Below are 23,155 nucleotides of genomic sequence, written 5' to 3'. Positions count from 1 at the left end.
AGTCTAACCGCTCTCATACCATTGTTTTCGGCCACTGCAGGCAGCTGCTTTCATTGAAATGGGTAGTGACCAAAAAGAGAGCTAATATTAGACCTACATTTGCAAGGTGGCCAGAAACACGACTCCAAATCAGTGTGGGACCCAAGCACTTTGCTTCGGCAGCCGCACGAGCAGTTAATAACCAACAGCATTGGTAGAACGCTATCAGAGAGCTGATCATTTCAGGGGCCTTAACCTGCTACAAACCATAAATGGCTTATGTTGATGGGCTGAGAGCTCTTTAAAGTACTGTCCTGACGGAGACAATAGCCCACAATAATGCAGCAGGCAGCAGATATAAGTCCATTATCTGTTTTTTAGTCTGGATCAACGGAAGTACATTGCCAGGATAAGCCTGACAAGCCGGATATCTGGCGAAGAACAAGATGTTAGGCTTTGCCCCTTCCCTGCTGCTAACGGTGTGTCAAAATCCCTTAGCTACGGGGGGGAAAAAAAGAACATCCTCCGAGCTAGCAAGCTAACTTTTTCGGCTGAAAATAGCCGGTTTTGCTGAGAATTTGAATTGTGCAGTAAGGTAGTCCTGCTTGGTTATTTTGGTGAATGATTGTAAAGAATTACAAAGAATATCTTTATCTTGCATTTACTTTGACTGGTTTTAAAAAAAAAATGGAAGCAACCCAGAGCGTTTTTTCTTCCTATTCTAGAGTGCATCTGTGGTGTAGCCCTTACTCCACAGCGCTGTGGAGATAGGTCTGGCAGTCCTATCTGGTACTTGACCTCTTCATCACTTCCAATCTGTGACTAGGCACCAAAAAGCAGACTGTAAGAGTTGTTTCTTGGCATCCCTAAAGGCTAAAGATTTATTACAGTTCTTTGGTTCTCCAAAGAGCAGCCAGGTTTTAGACTGACCACTGCCTAGCATCAAGTTTCAGCCAGCCAGGAGAGTCAGCTAATCTTGTGCATTTCTCCTCATTTGCCTTTCTGAATTTAAAGTTACGGCCCCTATCCAAAAGTGACCATGGCTTTAAAAATAGGCAGTGGAGAAAATGCTTAGCCACAGCAGCTTTTCCAGAAAAAACTTGAGCTATATTGATTGTTTTTCTTCTATATGCACTAGGTCAGCAACTAACAGTAATCTATTTTTTTTGGGATGTTTTATTTATTTATTTATTTTTTTTTTTTTTTGCTTTTTTAAAATGTCAAATATAATGAAAAAATACAACCACTTAGGTTTTTGTTATCGGTCAATTGTTTTGGTGCTAGTGCGCTCAACAACTGCTCCTCCTCATCCCTGCATTTCTGCTTTCTTGTTACCTGTCCCCCACCACCCTCCCATCTTCACAGTGCCAGAATCTGCCAAGCTCGACCCCACCCCTCTTCCCCCCGTCAACCCCAGTGCTGTCCCATCTGTACCCCCTAGCAGTGGCAATGGCAAGCGCGCCCCCTCTGGATGTCAGCCGCAGACAGCACAGCAGCCCCAGACTCTGCTCCAGCAGCGCTACCCGCCAAGAGAGGTGCCCCCACGCTTCCGCCAGCAGGAGCACAAACAGTTGTTGAAGAGGGGCCAGCCTTTGCCCTCTGGGACTCTGCCTCTCACCACAACGGGACGTCCGGCCACTACTGAACCTGCAGCAGCAGTAGCCATACACTCCTCTCCCTCCTGCTTCTCTTCCTCCACAGCCAGCCTGCCTACAGGTCAGCCGAGACACTCTGTTGGCGAGTCACTATGTCTTTTTTTTTTTTTTTTTTTTTTTTTTTTTTTTTGTGCAATTGGTTTTAAAGGGGAATGCAATTAATGCATATTGGAAAATTTTTCTTTACATGAGGCAAAAGGGGTTGCTGTAAGAGAGTTGAAGGTTGTTGTGAATCACTTTCAGTATATTTGTTATGTGATGTTACCTTTTATTGAGAGTGGTGAGTGGATTTCAGTAGAAAATTGGGTAGTTTTAAGCTGGGAAAACTCAGTGCCCTTTTATTGTCATGTACGTTTTGTTAACTCACACTACACGCTTTAACAGGCATTTTCTTACAGACAGATAACAAAAGCCTCACATAGGTTATATTTGTACATGTGATGTTGCCATTCCTTTTTACAACCCATCCTGACAGCTGTTAGACTTTTATCAGCTACGCCCAATAGTAGTCGTGTTCTGTATATACTGTCATTGGCTTTATCTACTTTTTGTATGGCACTGTGATTGTTACAGCGTGGTGTACCTGTAGAGCAGTGCGAATGCATTTTCATCACAGGTGCTACTGTTTATTTTGACTCTTTTGGCTGGGAATTAGAAATGAGGATATAGCAATGTCTGTGTGTCTCTGTGTGTGTCTCTGTGTGTCTCTGTGTGTGTCTGTGTGTGTCTTCCACAATAAACCAGGTTCTTATGCATTTCCATGAGATAAAGGTCTATTCCTTCTTAATAAAGTATCAGTGCTCTTTGAAGATGATGATGTTTAGAATTCTTTTTAGGGCACTTGGCATGTTTCATTGTCTGGGAAGGAAGACAATTTTTTTACCATGAGTATGTCTGAGCTTTGTCCAAACCCTCTGATGCTGTTTGAATGCTGCTCTATCTCCATGACGATGAGATGTTTACCCTGTTCTCTTTTCTTTCTCCTCCCTCTCATCATCATCCTCCCACTCTTCGTTGAGCATTGCTGACCAGCCCTACAGTATTTCTTGTTTTTGGAGGAGGAGCCATATGGAGCAAGCTAGTTGGCTGGGCGCCTCAGTGGGCCTGACCTGGCACTGATAGAAAGACTGAGTGAGAAAGAGAAAGAAAGAAAGAAAGAAAGAAGGAAGGAGAGAGCGAGCGAGCGAGCATGGCAGAGGTCCAGTACTGTGGGCTGAAGTGACTCATGGCTTACGGTAAAAGCTGCTGCTTCTCTCCGCCCCTCTCTGGCAGGCCTGCTCTGCTCTGCTTTTGCTCTCTGTAGGTCTTTGAATTGACTGATAACATTAGGACAGACAGACAGGAGAACCTTACAGACTGAAAAACAGATAGGAATCGAGGGGGAGGTTTTCGTATATATGCCTCTACAGAGACTGCATGCTGAACAGGAACACAGAAGTTTTGCACATGATGCTCCACTCTATCTCCCTTCTCTGATCGGTCTCTTTAATCATCTAATGTGTCAGTCGAAAAACCTCACAGCTTATTTTCTGGTTTGTAAAATATTCAATCTTATTCAACATGCATACAGAGCGCTCCAGGTAAACCCACCTCCATCCCTGTCCCTATAGCCTTGTCTGCTTTCATTTCTTGCAGATAGCTAACAGTAGACACACACTAGCTGCTTTCATTCCCTCCCCTCCCCTCCCCCTCTTCTCTCCATCCGCTGACTCCACCTCTCCTCACCCCGTCTTCATTACCCTGTCACATGTTGGCTCTCTTGAAAAGTAGGGCTGATAAACATGGTCTGTGTGTCCACATATATGCATGTGCGAGTATGTAAACAAACATTCTCTTCCTCTGCTGTATGTGCCCCTGCTCTGGGTCCCTCTCACAACAGAGGCTAACACCAAAGAACCACATCTTAATGTAAAAAGGCATTGTCAAGTGAACAATGTAGCTAATGTGCTCATATCGTGTCTAGTGGGGAACGGGGAGAGTGTATGCATGCTAGACTTGATGTGCTCTTAAAGTTTGCTGATGGTGCTGTAAAAGAGCCATGGGAATCCCCTCAAAGAGGACTGGGACGTCTTGTGATGTGATTAAACATCAGCTCCCTGTTAACCACAAATGTTGAGCACTCGTTTGCTCTGTGCCCATGCTCCTCTCGCTCTCTCTGCCATGCTCATTGTTCTCGGATGCACATGTGTTCACCTCCTCCACCTCTGCTATACCACTACAGCTCACACATACCCTTGTTGGCCAGAGGGCAGCCAGGATTAGTCAGGCTGCACATAAGTCTGTCAATCTTTCCATTATTATAGCCTTCTCCCACTGTTGCCTTTTGCTTAGCTAACAATCCATATCCCAGGGCCCTTTGCATGTAGGAGGCGTGAGAGACCAAGCTATTTTAAGACTGGCATGCTGGAGAAAGCCCTTGACCTGGTTTATCCTTTAGAGAAGGAGGAGAAAGAGGATACTTACAGGCAAACATGACGACCAGATGTCTTAGATGTTTACTTTTTAGAACACATTTTGTCCCTCTGTTAGTCTTTTCCCTTGAGATAATAACATTGCATTAACAGCAAAGTAGCTACAAAGAAAGCATCCATATGAAATATAATTTCTTGCATAGATTTCTGTGCACTCCCTGTCATTAAGTTGCTGTTGTTTGTTCCTGGATTAATTAACAATTCGGCTAACAGCCTACAAACTATCTGTGCCAGTTCATCATATTTCCAACAGTAGCAGACCGTAACAAAAGGCTGTCAACTGTTATTTGTGCTGGGCCTACAATAACTCCTGGTTTGGTCTACGGTTGGTGTTTTTCAAAGATGTTTCACATTCGTGGTTGCACAACTTAATAATAATTTGATTATTGAATACTCTCATTCAGTGCCTAAGATTGACAATCTTCAATAGATACACAGTTTATGTTGCTCTAAACACATGCGTTATGTAAATATATATTGTAATTAATTTTTGGTTTATGTTGAAATGCATACACATTTAGGACTGAAACTAATTCAATTTTTTAATATGGATCAATCTGCTTATTATTTTCTCGATTTAAGTTTTCATTCAATCAATTGTTGATTCAATTGTTTTATCAAATAAATGTCCTAAAGTTGTGAAAATGGCCATTATATTTCCAAAAGCTCAAGGTGATGTATATAAATGCTTGCTGTGTCTGCCAAAAGGAAGAAAAAAAACATTACGATATTCAGTTTACTCTTATACATGACAAAGAAAAGCATGAAATTGGCACATATGAGAAGCAAGAACTAGTGAAGATTAGGCTTTTTTTTTTCTGAAAAATGACGAGCAAAAACAATTGATTATCAATTCTTATAGCTTCCATCAGTTAAATAATCAATAATTTGTGCTGCACCTACACAGTTATGGGCTTTTTTCAGTACACCAATAAAGAAAACAATTGGGGTGTTACTATTGCGATCATTAAACACAGAGGTTGCGTGCGTGCGTGCGTGCGTCTGTGTGCGTCTGGATGGCAGCATGCATTGTCAGCTCTACCCCATCCAGTCTCTCTGCCCCTCGGGGACTTCATTAAGCCAGGATCAGTGCAGCTGAGTCCCACACAGCCCTCCTAGATTACTTCCTCCTTCCATCTCTCAACATCCATCTCGGTTTTTGTATTTTTATTCCTCAATGATCCCTTATTACCTGACCCTTACCTCCCCCCCCCACACACACACACACACACACACACACCTTACTACACTTACTGTACATGCCGTTCATGCTTGTCAACTTGCTATGTAAAATGAAATAAGTTGGAAGGCTGAAGGAAAGCATGAAAAGGTTTGCCTGCTGATCTGAGCATTCAGTATGTAGTGTGTCTTTTTCTGTTTGTCAGTGTATGCATCCACACAGTAGATGCAGTGTCGCACTGTGTGTATGTTAAAACACAAAGGAACAAGTGGCCATGCAGTAGCATGGCGTGAACTCAGCACATGTTAGGTCCTCACAGTGGAGAGGCACAGGGGGCTGAACCTCAGCCATAAAGGGGCTCTGTTCTCTACTAAACATTGACTTATTGTGTTGTTGCGTGGGCGCTGGGATCATTTGTAAACAATACCAGCCTTGATCCAGGGGATTGCTGCGCTTTTTTCTTTTGCCAAGCTCCCAGCCCCGGTTATCGTCCAACCTCCATGCATTCTATTAAGTCTAACACATGTACTTCTCTGTTGTCTCTCTATGCAATCTCTTTCCCCCCCTGCTGCTCCAGTGCCATGTTTGGGACCAGACCCATATGAGATTGCTTATTTCATGTACTTTGCCCAAAAGGCATTCTTGGCAAGCAGTCATAAATTTAAACAAAAAACGTGCGATCTGATGATATGCCTGTTAATACATAAACGTGCATGTGTGAGAAAATTGTCATTCCAGCACTGGAGGGGGTGCAGCAGGCTTTTGTGAGGTTTTTCTTGCTTACTCTTGCCTGTCACTGTCACGTCTATTCAAGAGGCTTTCCATTGTGGGTGGCAGTGCTAATTGCAGATGGAGTGGTCTTTACTAAATATTTAGTGACAGTTTTGAAAGGTTGAAAGATGTGAGAGTGGGGGGAGGTTAGAAGAGTCCACCTTTTGTTTTACCTCATGCCTAGTGAGTACATAATGAAAGTCTCCAGGCTTTATCCTTCAGCTGTTAACCAAGCCCCCCTCCCATCCCGTGTGGATGAGCACTTTCCAACATTTAAACTGCAGCGGCAGTGCATTGCGAGCATGCAGTGTTGAGTTCTTATGCTTTGTTTTTATTATTGTGAGTGAGACATGCATGCTATTAATGCAGCAATGGTGGAGTTACAGGCAGTAGCTCAGAGCGTTTTTGACTGTAGTTCAGGACTGAGAAAATGGCGGCCCTGCACTTCTCAGTAGAGTGACGCTACAAAACGACAGAAACACAGTGCCCCCCCCCCCCCCACCGCTCTCTCTCTCTCTCTCTGCCTCCTCTCTCTCTCCTTGAGTTGCAGGCATTGAAGTAAGCTTGAAAACGGGGTGGGACACAAATGCTGTCACTTCCCTCATGTAGTTTTCGAGTCTTTGCATACAAACTAAGCATGCATGTGAAGGCACATGTAAACAAACTGACACAGCACAAAGGACATCAGAAATGAGGCAATGGGGTAGCAGCAGGTCGATCAGTGCAGCAGTTGTGATCTGCAACTGGGCTTAGTTTTATGCAACTCCAGGGAGCTCAATCAACTCACTCCATGAGGATCTACAAGAAATATGCCAAAGCTGAACTTGTGGGGGTTATACAGGCAGATGGGAGGCTGACGTGTTGCTGAAGAGACAGGCTGCCTAGGGCTAGTGCATAGTATGTGTGCTTTATGTCAAGTAGAGGTCATGACTGAAATGGTTAGGAGGTCAGAGGTTAAGGATGACTCAGCTGGATGGCCTCTGTCATCGATGTGTTTCCCAATTATGAGACTTCTTCTTAGGGTGGCCTGTCAGAAAGATACAGTGTCTAGCTTTTAGGGCTTCTCTTTTCATATGTGACAAACAAATGCATTGTTTAATGACCAGAAGATTTCGGTTCATTTTTAACCCTACCACTGTGAAATCTAAAGGTTGTATTTTTGGAAAAACCCTAAACTAGCAGTTTAACCACAAGCCCATTAACATGTTGAACAATATCTACAATGATTATAAAATCGCTTCATGGATGTCTGAATTCCCACCACATTGGCTGCATCTCACTACTGTACAACTTTAACTACTGTATAACTCTACTACTTTAGTGAATGTAGTAATGTTTGGTTTTGAGAATTCCAATACAGCGAATTACATTTTTAATCCAGATAGATACTAAAAAATAAGCCAATCAAGCAAGCGAGACAGATCCCATGTAGCTTAATCCATGACTGCTTTATCTGACAGATATTTTTGTCAGTACAACACTGTAACATAATCTGTAGTTTCACTGAATATTTTCTTATCTTATTTCCGTTACATCATAGAGAGCATTATTCCTTGCTTGAGTCATAGTATATTTCAAATGAAATGTATGAAAACTACAGTATGTGTGATAGTATAGTGTTTTGGATAGAGTGCATAAAAGTTGTATTTATTTTCAAATTAAAGATCCCTCTGCCATCATATATAGTCTTTCTCTGTGTGTGTATCTGTGTGTGTGTGTGTGTGTGTGTGTGTGTCTGTCTGTGCACTTTCAGTGTGCATTGTATTTATTTTTATTAAAAAGCATCTTGCAAAGTCTATGTACCCATAAATAGACACGTTACGTGTTGCCATGGCATTTCAACCTTACTAAACATATGTGGGTGGGATGACGTACATAACTTATACCTCTCTTCTCTCATCCTCTTGCTCATATCCTGTTTTTTTTTCTTTCCTCCCATACAGAACTGCCTCCACAGAGTGGCCAGGGAGCCCAGTATGATAATCCCCTCTGGGGACACCTGCCAGCCAACAGGAGTGCCACAAGTGCTGGATCTTCTACCAGTCTCAGTGGCTGGGATCAACTGATCATTGACCAGAAGAACACAGAGGCTTGGCCTTCTATTACCCTCAGCCAGAGCCAAGCCCATCCAGGAGGATGCCCTTTGGACACTGACCCTGGTCACCTGACCACCAGCAGCAGTAGTACTAGTAGTAGTTGTAGAACAGTGAGTATGGCCACGGGGGCCAATAGCCAGACAGGCCATTTTCCTACCAACCACCTTAGCAGCAAGGCCAACAGTGGGCCCAGCCCTGCCAATCATACTGGAACCAGCATGCTCAATAGCCAGGCCAATCGCAACTGGGGCTCTGGGCCTGGACCCTCCCATTGCCCCCCTCAGTCCTCAGTGGGGAGTGAAGGGAAGAATGACGGCCCAGTGGGGGGAGGAGGCAGCAGGGGCTGGGGGGCTTCATCATCCTCCACTACCAACTTTAACTTGAACCTAAACCCTAATGCCAACCCTTCTGCCTGGCCCATGTTGGGGCATGATGGTGGTGGCACAGGGGGAGGTAGCTCAGGGGGAGCCAACGCCATTTCACCTCCTCAATCTACATCCAACCTCTGTAATCCACCTGGCCCCCCACCAGCCCAGACCGGAGCCAACACTAACAGCAACTCCTCTGGGATTGGCAGCGCCTGGGGTAACATAATGGCCTCTGACACATCAGAGCCACACCGCTCCCCAGCCATGAATGTGTCTTTCAGTTCAGAACCTCAGAACCTTAAAACTGATGGACCAAATCACACTAATAAGCAGGAACCCCCCAGCCCCATCCGCAACTTGTCTGGCTGGGGTAGTTCACCTGTAGGCTTGGGTTCCATGGGCCAGACCCCTCCAGGGGGCCCACAGGTCAATGGAGAAGATGGTAGCTCAGTATGGGGTAACAGTGGCGACTCAAAGGCATCTTCATCTGAAGAGGCGCCGGGTTGGGACTCTGGCTGGGGCCTTGGAGGAGGTGGAGCAGGAAACTCTGGAGGCTGGGGTGACCAGTCTGGTGGAAACTGGGGGAAGCAGCGCACTGAGGAGGCCCAAGGAAGCTGGGATGCCCCCACCTCTCCTCCCCAGGAAACACAGGCTAGTCCTTGGAGCAAAACTGTGAACAAAGCTGGTGCAAGTGAAGGGAGCAGTGACAGCATGGAAGGACATCCCAAGCAAAGAGACCCCTCATCCAGAGATAATCCAGCTCCTCTGCTGCCTGCCCAAGATCTGGACCCCAGGGTGTTGTGTAACACTGGCTGGGGACAGACCCCTGTTCGCCAGCACACCTCCTGGGACATGGACAGTACTAAACACAAGAATGATGCAGCTGCTGAATCATGGGGCTCTGGCCCAACCACTCCAAGCGATGCCCAAGGGCCCTCCAACAGTAACATGGTCCCCTCTCAGAGGACTGACCCTGGGAACAAAAATGATGTGCCTGGTTCTCAGGGATCTTCAGGTTGGGGTGGAAGCATAGCTGCCAACAATCAGCCTAGCTCTGGTTGGGGAGAACCACCCAACAACATTAAGCCCCCAGGTGGCCCTGGTGGCTGGGGGAATCCTCCAACAGGAGGCCCCACCACCAGTATACCCAAGAATGGCGGTCAATCCTGGGGAGAAGAGAAGTCAACTGGGTGGGATGATTCTCGCAACAAGGCAACATCCCAGAGCTGGGGAGAGCCACCCAAGGCATCCCGAAGCTGGGGTAATAGTGGAGGGAGCAATAATGCAGGGGACTGGAGAGAACCAGAAGAGAGCAAAAAGAATCCCACCAACCCAGGGTGGGAGGGAGAAGCAGGAGGCTGGAAGGAAAACCCACGAGGCTGGGGAATGTCTTCTTCAGGACCTGGGATACCAGCAGGAGGAAATGGGGGCTGGGGAGAGCCAGTGAGTCAACGTCCCAGTGGCCCTCCCCAAAGTTGGGGGGGCAAGCCTCAGGATGGACCCAGTGGTAGTAGTGGGGGAGGAAGCATAGGCTCTTGGATTGGATCAGGCTCAGTGAAGCAGGGTGGAAGCTGGAGTGGCAGTAAGAAGGAGTCCTCAGCTGAGCCTACAGGCTGGGAAGAGCCCTCCCCACCTTCAATCCGACGTAAAATGGAGATAGATGATGGGACCTCAGCTTGGGGTGACCCTGTTACCTATAGCAAGTCAGTCAACCTGTGGGACAGGAACAATCCAGGAATGTCCCAGGCTAAAGTTACCACTGGAGGCAATAACCCCCCAGGCCCCAACACCAACAACAACAACCATCCCCACTCTCACAATCACCCCTATCACGGGCCGCCTGCACCTTTACAGAACCACACCCAAAACTCCCAAAACCCAGGGCCCACCAGTGGGCCCATGGATCCTGTTGTCCAACATCAGTCTGGACCATCTCACAACAGGGCCCCCCTGATAGCTCAAGGTGAGACATCATAATACTCTGATTTTGAAATGTGTAATAGTACCACATACCCCACACCTATCCTGTTAAGCACAGTTGGTCAGATTAATTCACTCATAGTTTAAAGATGAGTTAACACAGTTGGTAGAGCAAGTGCACATATGTAGAGGTTTACTCCTCGACACAGTGGCCGCGGGTTCGACTCCGACCTGCGGCCCTTTGCTGCATGTCATTCCCCCTCTCTCTCCTCTTTCATGTCTTTATCTTTCCGGTGAAAATAAAGGCCTAAAAATGCCCCAAAAAATAATCTAAAAAAAAAAAAGATGAATTAGATTGTCAACATTCAGATTTTAAAGGTGATTTTATTTCACATATTTAAAATCCAAATTATCGTAATTTCACGTTTTTCTGCATTTTTCTTTTTTACTGTTCAAAGTAAAGGTGTCAAACATAAAAGCTGTTGGGTAGTTAGCACGTTGCAATGTTAAGCTCCAATCTCTTGATCCACTTAAAGGTAAAATCTTGACCTAGTTTGCCCTCTTTGGATTTACATCTAATCAACTATCCAAATGAGTTAAGCAGTGCCAGCCCTGTCCCTCCATGAGGCTCCTCACATTTCACAACACACAGACACGTCTGTGTGGGTAACTCTGGCAACCTCTGATGGGTACCCAAGGGAAGTACAAGAATGCTGTTTACAAAGTGCCTTGTGAAAATAGGGATTCACCACAAACAGTTTGAGAAGGATCGGAAGTGTGTGATTATATGGGAGCCACCATCTGTCAGTTGATGAAGGGGAGAGGTGGAGCAAGCCCCTAGGAGTGCTGTCCCTCACTTGACCCTGCATGCAGACTCCACATTAGATAAAAATATGATGTTTGTTCGTCACAGTAGCCCTCTTTGGAATAGTATAGTGCTTCAGCCAGTCATACTAGAAGGTTGAATGTTTATTATAATTTTGGAGCAGCCTTTAGGACTTGACCTCTCCCTGGAGAGCGAGCTAAGCTAAGCCTGGCACTACCCGGGCCCAGAGACAGTGCTATGTCTTTCATGCCAAGAGGTTCCAGGCTGCGCCAAATCTTAAATGGGTGTCTTCACCCTCTGTCAACCATCCTGCTAAGCCAAGCCCAGGTTTCTGCCTTCCTGCACGAGTGGCCCTTCCCACTCCAAAACAGAAGGATAAATGGGTTGATGGTGTTTACCAGAGGCTCAGTTAGATTTAAGGCTCAGTTAAATAACTACAAATAGGAAAACAAATAAAAGAGAATGCAAGTATGTTTTTGTAGGCCTATCGTTTAAATGCATTGCAATTTAAGCTATGAAATTATTTAAATTTATAGTTATTAACATGTGGAATCAGAAGAGAGAGAGCCTGAGTGTCCACACATTTTCTGTGAGAAACTTACTTACATAAAGTAAATTAAATGATTTAATCTTCAATTCAGCATTTTGTATTCAAGACATGAGCATCACAAACTCTCATGTTGAGCCCAAAAGTATGTCAACACAAGCCAGCAGAAACTACTTAACCCAACGCTTCATACTTTGCCATTTAACTTTTGCCTGGCCAGTAAAATCAACAAATTGGTAACAAAGCACCATAAAGTTTGATTGTGAAATGGCATGTGAAAATGCAGCAAATTGTTTGACAGCTGTATTTCTCAGTGCTTCTGATATTTCTGGAAAATGCAGACAACGACTAATTTGTTTCTTACTGTAATAGTTTTAGTTTACAATACAATTATTTGGGTGCCTGGATGGCTCAGTTGGTAGAGCGGGTCGTCCTATACAGAGGTTTACTCCTCGACGCAGCGTGCCCGGGTTTGACTCCGACCTGTGGCCCCTTTGCTGTATGTCATTCCTCCCTCTCTCTCCCCTTTCATATCTTCAGCTATCCTGTCAAATAAAGGCCTAAAAATGCCCAAATAATAATAAAATAATAATAATTTTAGATTTTCATACTATATCTTTCTGCCTTCTTATGAGAAAATCTAAAAACAAGACAATCGAGACAAAATGCTGACAACTTATGATTGTATCCAAAGCATTATTTTAGATGTTGGTAGTTCTGGTTTGAAGTATTTAAATTGACAGGCCCTTGTCCTTGTGTGTCCTCCAGGTTGGGGAGAGATACCGAGCTCCCACACAAAATCGGAGAGCTCTTGGGGGGAAGCTGCACCTGCTCCGGTCAGCGTTGACAATGGGACGTCTGCCTGGAGCAAATCTACCGGGAGCTGGGGAGACCCAGACAGCTATGGCAGAGGCAACCCTACAGTGACGTCTGCATCTTGCAAACCTGGTAAGTAGCTTAACTATGTACGGTTTTACAAATTAGTCTTTACTAAATGTGTGTACCTTTTTTAAGGAATAATGATATCACATGTTTCACATGTTTGCTCCACTACTGAAATAATTCTCTCCTGATGAGTCAAGTCAGTCTTGAACATCAAGGACATCAGTATGGTACAAAGGAAGCCAGAGCACTGGAAATTGTACTCCTATATCCACACTGACCTCTAGTGGCCGGTCCAAATTACTTTTATGTAGAAATGTGAAACATGTTACGTTTTAAGTTCATGTAACCAGTTCTTATTTCTTTAGTTATTATTTTCCCGGGGTTGAATTTTGTCACTTTTATTTTCCTGAAACTAAAAGCTCACTAGCAAAAGGGCAACTGGCTGGATGCTTAACTTTAACTTGAACCAGTTGGATAGAGTTAAATCTTCCAAATGAAAAAATTGTATACAGTCAAAGTTATTGACTTTGATGAAATTATTATAAGTATAGACTAACATAAAGTTATTTTCTTAAGGCATGTGTCAAAGTATGTCCTCAATGCTGCTTGGTTTACATCCTGTCTTGTGATGTGTTTTCCAGCCCCCAAACCTATGCAAGACGGATGGGGAGGTGGAGGTGAAGAGCTGAACTTGTCGGGGGGTCAGTGGGATGCTGAGGAGGGAGACATGTGGAACAATGCTGCCTCCCAGGAGAGCAACTCCTCCTGTAACTCTTGGGGCAATGCATCTAAAAAGGGCCCACAGAAGGTATGAAGCCAGGCTAATTACATACAGAATAGTCCCTTAGTCCTTGAGAAAAAAATGTGATATTACATTTTCCTAGTTAAATATTATTAAGTTAATTTGTTAATAATAATTTTGTGTCATCAGCTCTCCCAGGGAAAGGTCCCTGGAAAGCAAGAAGATGCCTGGATCCTGAATCGTCTCATCAAACAGCTGACAGATATGGGCTTCCCTGTGAGTTGAAGTGACACTAAACTGCACTGCTCTTTGTCAATTCTCAGAAGTAAAGAAGAAGTACATTTTATTTATGTATTTATTTGTACTTTCGATCAATGATGGTTGTTACAACATACTATTAAGCATTTCTCTTTCAAAGGTGGGAAAATTGAAATGAGCGTGTAAAGCCTCTGTGTAGAATTTTAAAATTGACAGCTTTGGTCAGAGCAAGCATCAAAAAACCCACTGTGGCAGACAGCAATGCATGCCTGTATCTGCTCTGTATTATCTTTCAAGACTAAGATTCTCCCAAAAAGCAGAATTAATGATAATTTTGCCAGAGATTATTCTTGATGGTTGCTTTTGTTTTCTTTATTTGTTTTGAACTTTAAATGGTATGATGTAAATATCTGTATATTGTTGTTGCATGTTAAATTAATTCTAATAAGTTCACTCATTCTGTGAATGATGGTTATTAAACTTGCAGGTATTAGTTGATTCATTTAATAGTCAATCGACAGAAAATTAAAGGGCAACTATTTACAATTACTATTATAAACAACTATAACAATTTATCGTTTTGAGTCACTTTTGTTTGAAAAAATATCTAATTTCACTGGTTCCCATGTCTCAAATGTGAATATTTATTGCTAGTTTAATTTAGAATATCTATTTGGGTTGTAAATTATTGGTTGTTTGGACAAAACTTGACATCATCCAGGGCTCTGGTAATTTTCTGACATAGTATTAAGAATTGAAAATAATCGATAGATCGACTAAGCCCTGTCCCTCCATGAGGCTCCTCACATTTCACAACACACAGACACGTCTGTGTGGGTAACTCTGGCAACCTCTGAATGGTGTCATTTGTATCTGTAACATTAGTCATGAAAAGGGAAGTTTGAAACTGCATATTGTTCATACACTACACTTTTGGTGATGATACGTTTCTGCATTACTGATGCTTTCCGGATTTATTCTTCAGAGGGATCCAGCGGAGGAGGCTTTGAAGAGCAACAACATGAGCCTGGACCAGGCCATGAGTGCCCTGCTCGAGAAGAAGACAGAGATGGACAAACGGGGGATGGGGATAGCCGGCCACGACTACAACAACGGGCTCATCAACAAGCCCATGAGCTGCCCTCGGCCTCCACTTCTTTCCAAAGACCCCTCGTCAGATCCCCGCTTGCCCTTCATGGATAAGGTAAGTCTTACATTTATATAAAAATAAATAATTTAAAATTTTAATGCTGGTTAGCATCATGTGGTGTAGAAAAATATTCAACTGGGGTGTTTGAATGGTATCCCTGGGAAAAGCAATTGATAAAGAGAGGTTCCAAATTAAAAGTAAATCATCAATTTTAACCCTTTTATCAAAGAAGGTTAAGTTGGTGTTTAACAGATAATAGTCTACTATCCCCAAACAAATTAGACATTTTAAATGTGCCTTAATTTCCTAAAGTATCATTTTCATTTTGTTGGTAAGGGGGGATGTATTCTTGGTGCACAGGAAATGCCAAATCAACAATGTCTAAATCTCACAACCCCCCTGCACTTTGCAAAAAATTACGTTGTTTTGGGCATCATATTTTTTACTACAACTGCTTTTATATGATATTGATCACTTACCTCTGTCTCTTGCAACTTGAGATAAAACATTTAAGACATTTCAAACAGATAAATCTCCATCATTATGATTGCAAGACTTTTTAAGGACATGCTGGCACTGTGTTGATCATTTCTGTTGACTCTTTGTTTGTCTAGCAGATGCAGAGTGGAATGTTTGGCAGTGGTGGAGCAGTACAAGCCCGGGCCATGCAGCATCCGCAGCCGCCTCCTCACCCGTCAGTGCCGCCTCTCAGTTCCTCTCAGCCTAGTCTACGGGCTCAAGTGCCTCAGTTTCTCTCCCCTCAGGTATATATACACACACATATATAGATAAGCACACACATGTGGCCTCATTTCTCACTTACTATACAAACACATTACTATTTTATTTTTTTTATTTGTTTATTTAACAGGGACTATACAAGCAAACATAGTTACAATACAAAGCCCGTAACTGATGCGCAGCATATAGAGTTTATAGCTAATGCTAATTCTCAACTCTTGTCCCTGGTTGGGCATTTCTAAGAACATTATAAAAAAGAAATAAAAGAAATAAATAAATAAGAAATAAAAATAAAATAAAAATCATTGACATTTCTTCATACACACACACCTTCACTCACTACACAACTAAACAAAATAATACTTATAACAATAGTTAAAAATGGTTACAGTTTTGATTTGCCTTTAGCCACAACTTAATGCTGGAAGTAAAAATGTTTAAGTCCGATATGACCTTAATGTCAGCTGGTAATGAATTCCATAGTCTACAGCTCTTAACAGAAAAGGCAATCTGTGCGAAGCTTGTCCTACAGTATGATTTGTACTGCTTCTAGTAAGTCTTTAGCTGCTCTGTATTTGAATAAATCTACTAGACAAAGCATTTTAATGAATGCAGTGATATATTTTACATTCAGATTACAGTCTTTTTTTCATTTGTTATGCATTCGTATAGACCTCTTAACTTGTATATATCAATAAAGGAGCAGATTATTTTTGCTTTCTGGACCTTGATACTACAAGCTGATATGGGACCTCATGTTTACATAGACAGTGTATGCACCAAACACAAACAGATGTTCTGTTTTACATTTTAATTGGGCTAACAAATTGTTTTTAATGTGTTTTTACTTTGCCCACAGGTTCAAGCACAGCTCTTACAGTTTGCAGCAAAAAACATTGGTCTGAATCCTGCACTTTTAACCTCACCAATAAACCCTCAACATATGACCCTTCTGAATCAACTTTACCAGCTGCAACTGGTGAGTCTCATTTAGCCATGTCTGCTTTACGTTTTATTAGATACAATTACCTGCAGTAGAGCGCACATGGCAAATATCTATAAAGTGCAAATACATACTATATGTTTTGTGTACATATAGATCAATTTTATTGCATGTTATTTTATTTCTTTTGTTTACTATTGAGTTATTACTGGATATATAGACACATAACCTCTTTTGACATTGAAACCATGCTTCTACCTGATGCACAGGCATACCAGCGTTTACAAATTCAGCAGCAGATGTTGCAGGCGCAGCGCAACGTTTCTGGCCCCATTCGACAACAAGAGCAGCAAGTACGTTTCCCTCTTAACCTTAAGTTTCCCCTTGTTTCCTGTTCTCTTATTACTCACTCTGATCACTGAAAAATCTTACATTCACTGAGTTATAACTATTTTACCTAAATAAAGCCTTTAATCAAGACATTCCAGGCCAATGTTTATTTCAGTTATGTGTAACACCTGCACATTATAGATCCTAAATAGGTCTTCATTCTGATGTCGTCCCAGGTTGCACGTACAATCAATAACATGCAGCAGCAGATCCAACAGCACCAGCGTCAGCTGGCCCAGGCCCTGCTGATGAAACAGCAGCAACAGCAGCCGCCCCCCTCCCACTCGGGCCTGCATCATGGCGGGTCCAAATCCACCCTGGATTCATTTCCAGGTCACCCCCAGGCTCCAGGCCTCCCTGACCTGCAGACCAAAGAGCCGCAGCCATCTCCCAACACCTACAGTCCCTACTCTCTCTGTGAGTGCCATTTACCTACCTCCTTTTTATTTATTTTTTATGATCCAATTTTTATTGTTTTTATATTTTTTGAACAGACAAACACAATTGAGCCAGCGCCAGCTATCATTTTCTTGGTTGCGGTTGAGCCAGCTATTTACCTTTCTCTTTTAACGGATAATAGGTAACACTGCGCTAAACTTCTAGGGCTTGTGTAGTAACCTCTCTGTCTCCTCAGCTGGACTGAATCCAAACATGAATGTAAACTGCATGGAGGTGGGAAGTCTGTCTATGAAGGAACCCCCCCAGCCTCAATCACGCCTGTCGCAGTGGACGCATCCCAACTCCATGGAAAGCCTCTCTGGAAGCTCCTCTCCTTTAGAGCCCAACCTGGGCAAGCATGGTGAGAAAAGAAAGGGCATCCTGAGACGCCCCTACCTGATGCAAAGTTTATATTTATGATGACGGATCATTAACAACAATAGCAAGGTCTTCCTTTTTCTAAATTAAATCTCAATACAAGTTGAGATGAGTTCACATTGAGCCGCTTTTACACCAAGGACCAGATGCAGACTATGTTTTTCATTGAAAAAAAGTCCCAAACATGTCCCACATTTCAATATTTCCCTTTTCTCAGGTGCCAACCTGGGCCTCCCTGGTAAGCCCCCTCAGCTGGAGGACTCTTACTACAACATGATGTCCAGTTCAGAGTCTCCTACCAGCCCCCTTGTCACCCAAGACAGCTGGGGACAGGGCAAGAGCAGCAATGAAAAGATGGCCAATGGGACCAATATCAACTGGCCACCAGGTTAGGAACACTTGAAGTACTCTCTATTGATGGTTTGTCAGTTTGCTGTAGGCAGCAGGATGTTGATCACTGTCAACCAGTTTGTTTCATCGAGTCAGCCATGTTGCCAGCTACTTGTGTATTCAAATAGTTCTGCTGTATTCATCGCTCTCAGTGTAGAATTTTTCAACTATGTGAATGACACAGTTATTGATTTACTTTGTCTGAAATCGGAGAACTGGCAAGTAAAAGACAAATCTTACCAGAGCACTTTTCATTACTTTCATACTGGAACACTTTTCAAAACACATTTGCATTACTGAAATATGGGATATACAGTACATAATTACACATGACTATTATCACTTCATCTAGAAACAATTAAAATATAGTAACCACCTAGTTAAACTTAAGCAACTAAAAACTGATGCCTGGTTACTAGCTGGATGGTAGCAGTTAGTTAATACAGATGTTTAATATAATGCTGTTGTAGGAACAAAAACAACAAACTGCAAACATTTTAATTTTCAGAGTTCTGCCCCGGTGTGCCCTGGAAGGGTCTTCAGAATATTGACCCTGAGACCGACCCTAATGTGACCCCAGGCAGTGTCCCCAGCGGGCCCACTATCAACACCAACATCCAAGATGTCAACCGCTACCTGCTGCGGGACAGGAGTGGAGGTGAGAGCAGGTTTACAGAGTTTTTGAGCTGAAAGGGCTGAAAACTTGTCTCAGTGAGATACTAAGTAAGACATTTTTGTGTAGTGGTCCTGAATATCTTTTTTTATAAAACAAGCTGTGTCCCTATGTTTTAAGTCCACTGAAATTGTCTGATACTTGCGGGCAGTTGCTGCCACCAGAGAGCCTGCTTCTTATTCTTTTGTTCTTCATTTTCCTACTTTTGACTGTTTTTATGACATTGTCATTTACCAGTTTATACTCTTATCTTCTTTACAGTATAAGCTTACTATCATCATTTGTAGTGCATTTTTCCTTTACTCCATTTTCTCTTTCTGCTATTTTTTGTCCTTATTTGTTTGTTTGTCTATTTATTTGTGTTGATGGCATCGGCTTAGGCTCCTCTCCCACTTCATCTCAGAACGAGGCTCTGCCTCCCTCCACTGATTGGCCAGTCAGTGCCTACACTAGCTCGTTCAGTCTGTCGTCCCCGGAGACAGACGATGCAGGTACATGGTTTATCCATAACCTTCTCCCCCCACATTGCAGTGGCTGAATCACTGCAAATCAACATTATCCTCTCCCTCTTGTTATTGTAAGAACCAGTGCCTCAACCACTCATTAGAGAACCACATCTCTCCTTTCCATTCAAGCTTCTGATTAAATATGATCCTCTTTTGAACTCTCTCCCTGTCAACTCTGCCTCTCATGCAGTGCATATTTCCCCTGTGGTGTTAGTGTATCTAGTGTATATCCTTCTTCCTTGTGTGTGGCATGGGAAGTGCTGTCCTTTGGACAAATATTAAATAACTTAAGTCCATTTATGCTCTACAGGACTCCCTCCTGTGGGAGTAGTTGTCTTTCAGTTACTTGGTTCTGCAGGCCAACCTTTCCCTTACTCTTTTCCATTCAGGTAAACTGTCAGAGATGAAATCTACTTGGTCTCCAGGCCCCATTTCTCACAACCAAGGCTCTCTATCCCACGAGCTGTGGAAGGTCCCCCAGGGCCCCCGGAGCAGCAACACAGCCCCTTCCCGACCCCCACCTGGCCTCACCAACACCAAGCCTTCAACCTGGGGGGGCAACTCCTTGGGTCTGGCCCAAGGCTGGAGCAGCTCTTACACCTCAGGTAGTCTGATAGTGGCATATACAGTATATAAGCCAAGTTTTTTATGCTTCCATCAAAAACATTGTACCTAGGATGTAATATAATGATAAATAAATCATTTTACTAAAAAAGCATATATTCCGAATTGAGAGTGCCTATATTACTTACAATAATTACTTGATTACACAAGACAATTAAACTGGTTTATTGGTTTTATTTGTAGTTAATTAATGGATTAAACATTCTTGCAACTCTATTAGGAATTTTTGCACACCTTTTGGCAGCAAAGACATATGACATATAAGGTGTTCTTATTCTTTATGTGGAAATATTGGGCATTAACAAAAAGTTGAGACATACTGCATAGCTAATACACAAAGTTTGACATTTCTTTCTGTCATGAAATGTGAGTTGTCTAAAGGTCAGATTACGGCGCCATTATTGTGTTCGTATGTAAAGTTGCAGTATGAGCGTAAGCTGTACTTTGATGTGGCAAACAACCACAGGCCAATTATGAAGATACAGAGTAACAGTGTAGGCAGGATTGACAACGACTTAAGATCTTGTGGTTAAACAGATGTCAACTGACACTGGGTGGAAATCGACACCACCCATTCAGTTCAGGTAACTGACTTTGGTTTCAGATAAGCATGTTAAGCATAAGCATCTTTGTGTCTCTCTCTTTTACACAGCAGGAACCACGTGGAGTACAGACAGCTCCACCAGGACCAGTAGCTGGCTGGTTCTGAGGAACCTCACTCCACAGGTACCAGTTAACAATCAGCTGCCTCCTCTTAGCATCACAGATAATTAACTGTATCTGTCCACTAATGGCCTAAGTCTTTCTGTGTGCTTGCTTATGTCCCAGATTGACGGTTCAACTCTGCGTACACTGTGCATGCAACATGGCCCCCTCATCACATTCCACCTCAACCTGACGCAGGGCAACGCTGTGGTGCGCTACAGCTCCAAGGATGAAGCTGCCAAGGCTCAGAAGTCCCTGCACATGTACGTCTCTTAATTAACTGCTTCGTTTGATGTTTAAGAAGTTTTAACCAGTGCTCATGAATGTTTTTCCTCTCATCTCCGTCCAGGTGCGTGCTCGGGAACACCACCATCCTAGCAGAGTTTGCTGGGGAAGAGGAAGTGAATCGCTTCTTTGCACAGGGCCAGTCACTTGGCGGAACAACCAGCTGGCAGGCCACTCCAGGCACCAATCAGACAAGGCTGGGTGGGTCGGGGTCCGGAGCCTCCCATCCCATCGGTCACTCACCCCACTGGAACAACAACAACGGCAGCAGCAGCAGTAGCGGTGGCCTGGGAACAGGTGGAGCAAAGACAGGCGGAGAGTTGCTGTGGGGTGGTGTGCAGCAGTATTCCAGCCTGTGGGGACCCCCAAGTGGAGAGGAGGGACGGGTCATGGGAAGTCCCACTCAAATCAATACGCTGCTGCCTGGGGACCTACTGAGTGGGGAGTCCATGTAGGACGGAAGAGCCCAGGCTTAACAAACACCAATAGGAGCAAAAATCTTGCAAATCATTGTGGAGATAATCAGTGTGGCTGTAACGGTGACAAGGAGAGACGAGAGGCGGGCGAGGCTACATCCTCGCTGCTCACCCTCGCCAACCTCCTCTACTCCTTTTAGTTTTTTAATGACATTTCAGTTGCAGTTCTTTTGTGAATCTCAGTGAGAGATTTTGGTCACAGTGTTCAACTTTTACTTTACTTTACAGAAAGAAGTCTTTCATTCAAGAAAAAAAGAGAACTTTTTACAGAAATAAACTTTTGGGAACTTAACGTGTGAAACATGTAGTTTAGTTCAAACTGACACGATGAGCTGCCATCTTTAAACTTGCTTAATCCCTCTCTGCCTTTTCAGGCAATCATACTGCACCTCAGAGATCCATGAAAAGGCATCATTCCCAAAGTAAAACAATTCAATCAGAGTGGTTGTCAAACTTTCAGCTGGTCCAGACTCAACATTTGTTTCTCTCAGCACTAATATTAGCCTTAACCTCTTTCCTGCCCTGCTATCCTCACTCACTCTGTACTTGGTGAAGAAGCATACGGACACTTGCACACCCTTATTTCTGAGCCAGTAAAACCTGAGTGGAGAGTACATGCTGCGGCTCAACGTAAGCAACCACAGCTCACAACTTCAGTGCATTTTTGCAAGCAGATTGAGTTCCCCACACAATGATCAAAGGGAATGATGCAACTCTATTCGCCGTGTTCAAGCCATTTATTTTTGTAGTGTTTTTTGTTTAGTTTTTTTCTTCTTAAACCATTGCAAACAAAGCTAGGAAATGATATTATTCAAATGTGTATGTCAATCTTACCTGGTGGGGGGAAAGATTTAGGGGTCGTCACATGTACAGTTATGGACGTGATAGACGACAAAATGAACCACTGCTATTATTAAGGAGCTGTAAAAACAAACCCTTCAATGCACCTCAACTCATCTGCGGGCAACTCGCAGTTTGGTCTCGGACACTCTCACTGATGTTGTGGAAAACCTCAAGTCGTAAATGTTTCCCACTGGTCTGTGTTTCCACCATTTCAAGTGACGTGCAATATAAGCCACAGACTCTACCGTCCAAGCACCCTACTATGACCTCTCGCAGAAAGAGAGGAGACTGTAAGGAATGAGTGAACTGCAAAAACGCTATCTACCCTACATCCCCCACCCCACCCCCCCCCCACCCCCACCCTAAAACTGCCACTACTACTCTTCATCTTCCCCCCCTCAAGAGTGAGTGAGCTAAGGAGAGGAGCAAGCTGGTCTTCAACCACCTTCTGTCCAAGACACAAGGACGTACCCACAAAGCACTTCTTCAGCCAGCCTACTCTCCACACTTACGCCAGTGACTAGTTTTGGGGGAGAGGGAGGGACGGGTGTGTGTGTTTCTGTGTATGTATGTGTGTGCTTGGGGAGAAGGCATCAAACCAAAATGAGGAGCCTGTTTTCCTTTTTACCCAGATGACCTTTTTTTTCTTTTTGCCCAAATTTGCGTTGGTAGAAAGGTTTGAAGCAAAGATTTTTTGAATAGGTGGTCTATCATAGCACTTAGCAGGAGCGTCGCAGCTCGTTATACCCTTAATGCCAACGAATAGAAGAAAAGTGAAGCAACACTGGCAAATAAAAACTTAAAAAACAAAGACTAAAAAGCAATCTGCTTAGTGGCTTCTCTGTATACTTATTTTTTAACTTGACATGGATGTGAAGATTTTTTTTTCTTTCTTTTTTTCAATCCTTCTTCCCT

General features: G+C 43.5%; 1 protein-coding gene across 6 annotated transcripts in view; it reads left to right on the top strand.

The window, feature by feature from the left end:
• The window catches only part of tnrc6c1 (trinucleotide repeat containing adaptor 6C1), a 38,204-nt gene extending 15,633 nt beyond the window's left edge, over window positions 1-22,571 (top strand). The window contains exons 1-19 of one of the 6 annotated variants that reach the window (XM_028599562.1): window positions 1,621-1,695; window positions 2,667-2,869; window positions 8,000-10,483; window positions 12,582-12,761; window positions 13,340-13,506; window positions 13,630-13,716; window positions 14,684-14,902; window positions 15,463-15,612; window positions 16,449-16,568; window positions 16,802-16,885; window positions 17,099-17,339; window positions 17,557-17,721; window positions 17,956-18,126; window positions 18,637-18,786; window positions 19,182-19,292; window positions 19,697-19,912; window positions 20,584-20,657; window positions 20,760-20,899; window positions 20,986-22,571. In XM_028599562.1, the coding sequence (XP_028455363.1) occupies window positions 2,860-2,869; window positions 8,000-10,483; window positions 12,582-12,761; window positions 13,340-13,506; window positions 13,630-13,716; window positions 14,684-14,902; window positions 15,463-15,612; window positions 16,449-16,568; window positions 16,802-16,885; window positions 17,099-17,339; window positions 17,557-17,721; window positions 17,956-18,126; window positions 18,637-18,786; window positions 19,182-19,292; window positions 19,697-19,912; window positions 20,584-20,657; window positions 20,760-20,899; window positions 20,986-21,376 (5,160 nt within the window). In that variant the 5' untranslated portion in view covers window positions 1,621-1,695; window positions 2,667-2,859 and the 3' untranslated portion in view covers window positions 21,377-22,571. Of the gene's footprint in view, window positions 1-1,344; window positions 1,696-2,666; window positions 2,870-7,999; window positions 10,484-12,581; window positions 12,762-13,339; window positions 13,507-13,629; window positions 13,717-14,683; window positions 14,903-15,462; window positions 15,613-16,448; window positions 16,569-16,801; window positions 16,886-17,098; window positions 17,340-17,556; window positions 17,722-17,955; window positions 18,127-18,636; window positions 18,787-19,181; window positions 19,293-19,696; window positions 19,913-20,583; window positions 20,658-20,759; window positions 20,900-20,985 lie in introns of those variants that run through there. The other 5 variants (XM_028599557.1, XM_028599558.1, XM_028599556.1 and 2 more) reach the window with 5 other exon arrangements.
• Window positions 22,572-23,155: the final 584 nt, after the last annotated feature.

Source organism: Perca flavescens, chromosome 15 (assembly GCF_004354835.1).
Source record: "Perca flavescens isolate YP-PL-M2 chromosome 15, PFLA_1.0, whole genome shotgun sequence".
Taxonomy (NCBI): domain Eukaryota; kingdom Metazoa; phylum Chordata; class Actinopteri; order Perciformes; family Percidae; genus Perca; species Perca flavescens.
The sequence above is the reverse complement of the archived record's forward strand: the minus strand, read 5'-3'. Positions and strand labels throughout refer to the sequence as shown.